This window comes from Pygoscelis adeliae, unplaced genomic scaffold (assembly GCF_000699105.1).
Source record: "Pygoscelis adeliae isolate BGI_AS28 unplaced genomic scaffold, ASM69910v1 Scaffold86, whole genome shotgun sequence".
NCBI classification, from domain to species: Eukaryota; Metazoa; Chordata; class Aves; order Sphenisciformes; family Spheniscidae; genus Pygoscelis; species Pygoscelis adeliae.
The window spans coordinates 3,427,533-3,436,990 of NW_008824930.1; the positions used below are offsets into that span (position 1 = coordinate 3,427,533).

Genomic DNA, 9,458 nt, shown 5'->3' on the forward strand with positions numbered 1-9,458 from the left:
CACCAGATCTGAAATGAGTTTTACTGTACTCAGAAAAAACCAAATATGCAAAAACCTAGACAAACAAGTCACAGAGCGCAGCTGACCTAGATACTGAAGTATCTGTGTCTGCAAACAGAATTTGAAAAAACCCCGATGGTGATTATTGATTAATACTGCACAAACATCAACTGGTTGCCTCAGGGAACCCTCATGACTTCAAGGGAGATAAATTATCTAATTACTGCAAGTTTAACAAACTACAACTGAACATGCTTCTAAAGTAAATGAACAAATAGATTTAAAAATTGACGCATAAATAACTGAATATACCTTTTAAGAACAGATAACTGAGCATTCAGTGTAATGAAGTGGCTAGGAGCTCCGCAAGCAACCTTGTCAGGGAAGAGACAACTTTTCCAGTTTAACACCTTTTTTAAAAATCAGAGAAATGTTGCTTTCTCATCCAAGTTATTCTATGTTTGTTGCTTCAGCTGAAGAGAGAAAGGAAGCCAGCCACAAAAACTGAGCTCCTAATTACCATCATCCTCCCTCTGATGTGGCTGGTACAGCACTACATGTCTACGTGGCTGGTACAGAAGTTTTTATACATACACATACAAACCTAACTGATGGTTATAATTATCAGCGGGCAAGCTGTAGTCCTAATTTGAAAGTGAGCAAAAATAGGTTAATGTTCTCTCTCACCCTTCCTGGCCACCACACCCAACTGCCGGACAACCTAGAGGCCACTCTCCCCGTCAGGGGAGGGCGGCCGAGGGACCGACACACCCTACCCCACGCAGCATGCCTCTCTGGGCACGGGTACATGTTCTCCACCTAAACAAGACGGGCATGCATCAAATCATCACCACTTCAAAGGGGAACGTGCCTACCTGGCACTTCAGAGCTTAATTCAAAAGGAAAAAACTAATCAGATGTGCTTTGAAACTTGTTCATTGCTTGAACTCAGGCAAACGAGGGTGGATCTGACACTGAAAACCTCCATACTGACCTGCACAATGTATACTGCAGTTACCCGCCTCTCACCTCAGCAGAAGCTGCTCTCTAATCCTCTGGTCTGCTCTTCTGAAATTTGCTCGCCTGCATCAGTAACTAACCACTGGCCACAGGGACCAGACAACCACAGCTCATCCCAGAGCCAGCTCGAACACCATAATTTGTGTGTCTTGCAGCACAATCCACGTGGTGTGGTTTATGGCGTCCTCTCCAAGGCTAAGCCAGTCTCCTCCACAACGTGTACTTAACTAAAAGTAAACCAGAATCAACAGCTTCAGGAACAACTCGCCTTTGAACAGCGACAAGAATGGCTGCCGCAGCACTTCCCCTCTCCACATTGTGTGCCCCGTGCTGGCCTTGCTTCATAGGCGACAAAATCCCTCATTCGCCTTCACAAAAGGCTGTTTTCAAATGTGGGCACCTTCTGCTTTTAGCACCAGTGTTTTTCTTTCCATATTTTGCCACATACCAGCCTAGCACGCAAGCTAATCTGAACATTCACAGACAGACATTAAACCTCGTATGCCAATGTTCAGAAGCTGGACCTCCTGTATCAGGTTGTTCCTGATGGAGTAAAATGGGGGAGGAAGTAGCAATGAAACCCCCTGCAACATATGATCACTGCCATCCTAGCTCTGCTCCTTTCCTGGACAACAAAAGCAGTGATAGCCCAGAAGCAAACTTTTAGACAAAAGCAGTATTGATCAAGAAACCTAAAAAATATACCAGACAGGAGCCTGCTTTAAGTAATCAAGAAAGGGCACGTACATCCCATGCTTCTCACAGGCCCAAAAGGGAAAACGTGCACTTTTTTCTTTTACAGAAATTCAGACAAAAAGTATCACAAGCGGATGTCAACAGACTTGACACTGATACAAAAAGATGGTTGCACATAGACACGAACAACTTTTGTCATTCACCTTCTTGCTAAGAGCACAGATTCAGCTAAGAGCCTCAACTCATTAAGTACAGAACCAGGCATCATTCACGCTATGAACACAGTCTATATGCTAAATCAATATTCCTCCCTCCCCAAAAACTAGGAAGACATACAGAAAATCCTCTGCTGACCCTTTATAGCTGCTGTTGTTGGCAGCAGCAAAGAAAGTCACTGACACGTTTGACAAAACTTGGCACCCATAGCGAATATCTTTATAGTATTAATTAGGAAGTAGTGAAGAGTTGAGGAACACGGGTATGATTATGTGAGACAAAAACGTTATTAAGTAAAGGAAGATTAAACTGAACTCAAACATCTGAAGGTATTTACTCAAATGCTCATTGCTGGAGAAACAGCTCCTCAAATACTGACAAACACACAAGTTAACAGTAGAAGATTTGCATAAGTAATTGTCTTCCTGAGAAAGCAACTGTTCACATTTCTTTTTAATTGTTTCTTCTATATTTTTGAAATTATATATACTTTACACCACAATTTAGTATATTACAATTCATGTAATACACATTGTATCGAGTACAATACAATACATACATAGTATGTATGTATTGTAGTATGTATGTATTGTACATAGTACAATACATAGTACACATAACTTTTGGGCTTGCTTCTTCACACACACACAAAACTTACGTCCTAATTAAGTGCATTCCTCATTAAGGGTACAAAAGTGCTTCCCGGTCTCATTGCCACTGAGAAAACTAACAAAAAGCTGCCAGACTTAAGAACCATACTAATATGCTTGTAATACTACAAGCGTATAACTCAAAAAATGCCAGCATACAACTTTGCATACCTCCCCCCCCCTTAGGATGTGGACAAGGAGGTACACAGAGCTGAAGTAAAGATGGACAAAACACCTGTAAGCTAAAAGTCAAATCACCATATAATTGCCATGTCCTATATTTGGGGACGGCAAGAAGTCTTACAACGGCGTGACCAGCCCCTAGGCTCAGAGTGGAGAGGAGTACACGCCTTCCCAATTTATCCCTAATGCACAAGGCACAGATACAGCCAAGGCGGATACAAGAGACCATGTGTGCACTACACTGATGAAGCAATTCCTGGCCAAGGGAGAGGACTTTTTGGAGGGAAGGGAGAAGGCAAATGTACAATCCGGAAAGTTTTGCTTGCTCCTGGCATGAACTCCAATGGCTTCCACTGTTCTGTACAAGAACTAGTCTGGTCCCGAAACAGAATGACCAGGAGCCTAATTTCTTCAGCTGCAAGTATGCCTTCAACAAAGGTAAACTTAATGAACCTTTCAGTCCATTTTTTTTTTAAAGCATCAAACATTAAAATATCTTTGAACTGTTGAATACATGAAAATACATGGTTCATTTTGCAATGACAATACCTCCTCCTACAACACATGCTCATGTATCTGTGAAGTTTCGTAAAATTATTCAAGTTATTTAACCGGCTTTTCTTGGGGTTTCCGTTCCTGGAGCCCTGTCCTGCTAAAACACCACCATTGGCACAGCAGGAGTGGGGTACCAATGAGGAGGGAGAAAAGAAGATGCTTCTTACATCAGGTCCTGGTCACATGTATAGGACAACAGAAAGGCTTTCATATGCATTTCAAAACACAACTTTTTTCTGACCACCTTTTCAATCACTTTTCAGGTGAGGTGGATTCAAAAGAGTAAGCAGTAAAATTACCAAAACTGAAGCGATAACGAGTATTCAGCAGCAACTGAAGATGTGTCATCATTAACAGCACACAAACCTGTTTGTCTAGAAACGTACACCACACTGAGCACCAAGTATCAGAATACCCTAAACTTGCCTTGACAAGCTAAGAAATAAGCTAGGACATGTCTCTTCAGAACAAGGCTATTTGCCTCTGCAAAGAACCACCCTCTTTTACACACACGCTTTTTAAAAGGGGGAAGTGTCCTCCATCTAAGTACACATAATGGCTCAGAAAACAATTTTTTTTATTTTGACTCACACTGAATATTACACTCTAATCTAATAACACCGGTGGAAAACTAATAGATTAACAAGTAGCTATTTTTCCCTGCACATGCAGGATTGTTCATATACACTATTAATTTTTTGTTTTCTGATTTTTCTGAATGGCAAAATGGTTCATTTGTTTTGAGAAAAACACATACATAAAGACTTTTGTAAAGAGAACTACCTCAACACTTAGGATTTGCCGTATCAGTCACTTTAAAGGTAATGTGCAAAGGAACGTAATTTCCTTATGCCTTTTTTTGCTTTTTATCATAAATTGATTTCTAAACACAGGGAAAGTTTATTTTTACATGAAGATATGTTCGTTTTTAAAAATAAAAAAGGCAAACTTAATAGATGAAGCTCAGAATAAAGTATGTATATGACCAAATCAAGGGCCTAGACAGGTGGTCCAAACAAAAATTATTTATATTATGCAATTATTAATTAAAAAAAAAAAAAGAAAACAAAACCACCAACCACTAAACCACTAAAAAGTGAAATTTCACAATCTGTAACAGCCACTAATATTCCTTGTATCTTTCTCACATTTAGTGTTGTTCCAGATTCAGGAAAGATTCATATCTAGTCAGTTCAAGACTAATGAAAGTATTTAAAGAGCAGGTAAATCTAATCACAAAAACCTTCATTACAGAGCTGAGAAAAAGAATTCTGTGTGGACTAATTCCTAGTTTTTAAAAGTGATAAACAGCTGCCTGTTCTCATACACCCCAAACTCCGATTATCTGTATTTAATGGCACAGGTCCTCAGCTTGACGATCATACCATCCCCTTTCTACTACAATAGAAAAGGGAAGGCTGATCAGAAATGGATCATGGCCTGACGGGATCTCAAATGGCTAAATCCCACAGCATCCTCTCTGGTGATGTACGCAGCACATTGTTGGGGCAGAGAGTCTAAAGGAGAAGAGAAAAACGAGAGCCCTTTACACAACCCTGTCATTGGAAGTGTAACAGCGTATGTAGCATGCCAGTTTTTCCAAGGTTTCCAAGGGATTGCCTGGCCAGCCCTGAGCTACCTTCTCCTTCCATCGCTGTTGGCAAGAAGTCACTAGATGTGGCATGCTTCAGCTCTGTGTGGATACATGAAGAACTGGAGAACGTTAGAAGGGGAGATACCACAGAACAACAAAACACAGACAGCACTTACACATTCAAAAACATTCCCTCTGGATATTTTTCTTAATTTTAGAAGAAACTTACATAGATCTTATCTTGCTGATATCGCTGGAATAAGTTGTGCATAATGGAGCCTTCATGGAGATCTACAAGGGCTGCCATGTCTTCCACGCTCTCTGTGCTTGTTTGATGCATAGGCGTTACTTTTTGGTGTGTGATCGTGCTCTGTTTATAAGTGAATACCTGAAAGAGGGGAAACAAAGAGAATATAGTAATCAGAGCACACATTCAAAAAATCCTGTCTGAGAATGGAGCTTTCATACCTATATTCATCTTCCCTATCCAGTTTATCAGTCTGCAGACTTATAAAATATAATAGTCTGCCAGTCTACCTTCTTCGAAAGCTTCTCTGACAATAACTGAAGCCCCAAATACATACATGGATGTCATATGAAACTAGCACATACTGACAATGCACTGAGGACTAAAAGGTCTTTTCCTTTTTAAGGGCAAATGTAATCTTGTTTCACACTGGACTACTGGTTAGACTTTATCAGGAGAAAAATAAACCAAGCAATAATCATTCTCAAAAAATCCAAAACCAACCAAACAAAAACCCACCCCTTACAGTAAACCCCGCTTATACTCAAATTACTCTGTGAGGGAATGTTTTACAGTGCAAAACAGCAAATGAAAATTATTGCTCTAACAGGCTGCAAGTGTATATGTTTGATCTGAAATCCACTTAAATGTTTCCATTCAATTCTAGCAGTCAGGACCGCTATCGGGTCAGGTCATTATTCCTAATCTAAGTAGCACACTCAGTTCAGTGTGCTGCAGATATTTGAAAATGAATACGCGAACCAATTTCTAATTAATGGACTTTTGAGACGAATTTCTGAAGCCTGTTCCAAAGAGACAGTAAGAGCTCTAAAAAAACCACAATTTAAATACTCAGTCAGAAAACACTCTACATATCTTCATAAAACTATCACAAATATGCTCAGAAGATGTACCCATCCCCAATCTAGTTAAACTTTTATGAATACTAATGACATCACTAAAGACTATAAAACAATAGCTTTGGAATTCAGCTTCCCATTTCCTTTTAATTTACATCTTGGCGGCTCAACCTTATAGACATATGCCTGCATCTCACAGCCAATGCTACTCAGGCAATACTAGTGCCCGCTAATGGTACCGTTTCAGTGTAAGAAACTCAAGTGCGGGGTTAATGCAAATACTTTAATGATGTGCAATATTTAAAAAAAAAAAACAACAAACCTTCCCAAATCCTTTGAAATAATATTTATAAAACCAATGGAAGAAGCGCAATAACCGGCAGCCCGAGCGCTGGTGAGCACTGCAGGATTGCTGCTGCGGGCTGGGGATCAGGATTGGGTCCCGATGGACAGGGCAGCGCAAGGGCTCACATCTGCGCGGGAAGAGAAAGCCCCTCAAAGGATTTCAGCATAAAAACATATATAAGCTCCTGGTAACGAAAGACTGAACAAGGATGGTTGCATCATCATAGAAGGCCATTCAGGAAAACAGTGATTTTGTCTGTCTTGCTGAGGCAAGTGAGAAAAAGAAGCTGAAGAAGCAAGAGGCTGAACGCAGACCGCACTTAACATCGAAGCTCTGTACCCGGATATCTCACCAGCCGATAGAGGAGAATTTCCTGATGAAATTTGTTCATTAAAATCACATCCCGGGTGTACCAAATGCTGGCACAGGCCATCGCACCATCACAGCTGTCACTTGCACCAGCGCAAAGTGCACTGGGGGAGGGCTGGGGGAGAAGGAGATCCAGGAAACAAATTTCTGACAGGTGCTGGAAGGCAGCACAGACATCAACGGGACACACGAGCAAACCATCAGAAAGTTCCCAGAGATTCAGAGCATCCAAAGCACAGTCCCTAACTGCGGGGAAAGAGACAGACAGTGAGAGATCTGAGCCGTATTTTGTGGGAAACAACCATCAAGAATGACAGGACAAGCATTTGTACAGGGCAGAGAGATGCTGGCCAGGATGGAGAAAGCAGCCACTGGTACATGATCCAGGGGCAAGCGGTCCAGCTATCTAACAGACAGAATGAATGCGAACAGCATCAACTGATAGCAAAACTTTGGGGCTGAAAACAGTGTTAGCAGTCCCAAGACTAACCACACAAATTGTAAGCCGGAATTAGAGGTAATTACATCTCAAGAGTAATAAACTGCAGTTCCTAGTCAGAATAACCATGACAAAAAACCCAAAGGCCATACTGCAGAACAAAGAATATTGTAAGTTGGAAGACTTGGAAATAAAAGGGATTTAAGGAGAGCAAATCCTAGAAAAGTAAGTAGCTTAACAGAGGCCATGTATCAGCATGGAATTAAAACAGGAAAATAGACTCAATAAGAGAATTAGGAAACCAAAAGGGGATGGCACATATCCTGTGAGTGCAGCTCATGTGAACACGGAAAGGAAACAAAATGTCATTTCTAGGAGGAGCATTTTTGTATTTGTGATTTCTGTTCTTTGGTATGTGATGCACAGGTTAGGAGGGTAGGCAGAGCACTCCATACATCACTAAACACGTTTATTAACACAAGGAATTAATAAAAATGCACTGAGAAAAACAACGTGACAATTGACTTGTGAGTGGCAGGACTATCTAAGATGGTCTTTGCAGATTCACCCTTCCCACTCAATCCCACTATTTTCTCTTCTTCAGGCTGGTTGTTCTCACACTTCCAGCTCTTCCACGCATTGCCTCCTTGTTTGGGTGAGGAAACGGCTCTGTGAGCTGACTCAGAGAGATGCCCGCGTGTCGACCAGCTAAAAAACACACTGACTGGTCATAATGGCCGCCACCCAGACTAGAAAGAAGGAGGGTCTCTTCCTCAACGCTGGGGAGTTATTTTTCCTTTACTTTTAATTTTTACCAGAGCCACACATCCTTCAGATTTCATAAACCCACTGTAAAACTTGGTCAAAATCATCTAACGAGATCAAAGTCATCAGACAGGGCAGCAGGATCACATGCGCAGACCTCACCTCCTTAAAGCAGGCTTTTAGCAGTCCTGCTGCTCAAGCCCTGAAAGGCCTGCTTTGTTTTATTTCATCTTGACTCATGCCTTTATTAGGATAAGGACGTGAAAAAGCTACCTTGAACTTTATCGTTACTAATTAGAAGGTCATGTTATGAAATATTACAGCAGATGAAATCCTCAGGAAATAGGAACCAAGAGCCATTCTGTGGGGTCAGCATGCAGGAGAGGAAGATGAACAAGTTGGCTCCTGAACTTCAAGAGGAGGCCGTTGGCAGAGTGCAGGAGCGTCCATCCTCAAGGATCTTGCCAGCATTTCTGGAAGGTCAAGTAAAACATGCAGGAAACTTGGAATAAGATTTAAGGCAAGCCTAAATGAGAATTCAGCAAAAAATTCTTTCCTCTCAAGATATAAATGGTCCAAGATAACAAACATGCTGAATACATGGAAAACTATAAATTAAACCCTAAAGAGACAGCACGCAAAATAAGAACTCTCAAAGTTATTATGGAAGTGAAAATTAGAGGTTGAGATAGGATGGAGCAATGCAAAAAACAACAATAAAAAGAACAAGCTCAAGAAATACAAGACAAAACAGCAAACCTAGCTAAACAACAGTAAAGAGCATTTCACTGGGAAAGGAGAACAACACTTCAAAACCGCTCAACTGTCCCTACCACAGCTTACTAGTGCTGTGATTAACAGGCCAAAAATGGACTCAAATGAGGAAGCAACCTGAAAATCCAGGGGACCGATGCTACCAAGTTCCCCAGGTAACACAAAAAAAAGCTGTAAGAGGCACTCTGAAGTTCGAAAATAACGTAGGAGGGAACTGTCGGACACCCAAATATTAATAGCTTGCTGAAAGGAGAACCCACATCCAAGGGCTGGAGGAGCACTGTTTGGTGTGTCTTGAAGAAGAAAGCAAGTATGACTGAAAAAAAAGTAATCACATGCTGCTGAGTCAGATTTCTTTCTCTAGTGAAAAAGGAAAGATTGAAGAGACAGGTGAGCGAGGACAGGAATATTTGAATGAACATTAAAAATAGGGTGACATGCAGAAAGTGTAAAAACAAACCATATTGGTCTGGTTGTGACGGTCTGTTTCAAAGCTTTGATGACACGACCCCATGTCCTGATTCATGTCTGTTCAGAAATCAACAGGATTATTAGCCCAATTCCATTCTCTCCAGAACTGGGTAAAATTCATAAGCCTTGCTGTGACAGGGACATACCCAGAGCAGCGTCAAGGTCTGCCTGCTCAACCATCGTGATACCCGCAGCACTTGCCAGATCTGCTTTAGGACACAACGTCAAGCCCTAGACACTGGGAGCGAGAACTACACTCATACTTCCCAAAAG

At 41.2% G+C, this 9,458-nt stretch overlaps 1 protein-coding gene across 1 annotated transcript in view; it reads right to left on the reverse strand.

Annotated features, from left to right (window-relative positions):
* MYO10 (myosin X) overlaps positions 1-5,254 on the reverse strand; it is a 97,124-nt gene extending 91,870 nt beyond the window's left edge. The window contains exon 1 of the mRNA XM_009325005.1: positions 5,144-5,254. Within this exon, the coding sequence (XP_009323280.1) occupies positions 5,144-5,254 (111 nt within the window). The remainder of the gene's footprint in view (positions 1-5,143) is intronic.
* Positions 5,255-9,458: the final 4,204 nt, after the last annotated feature.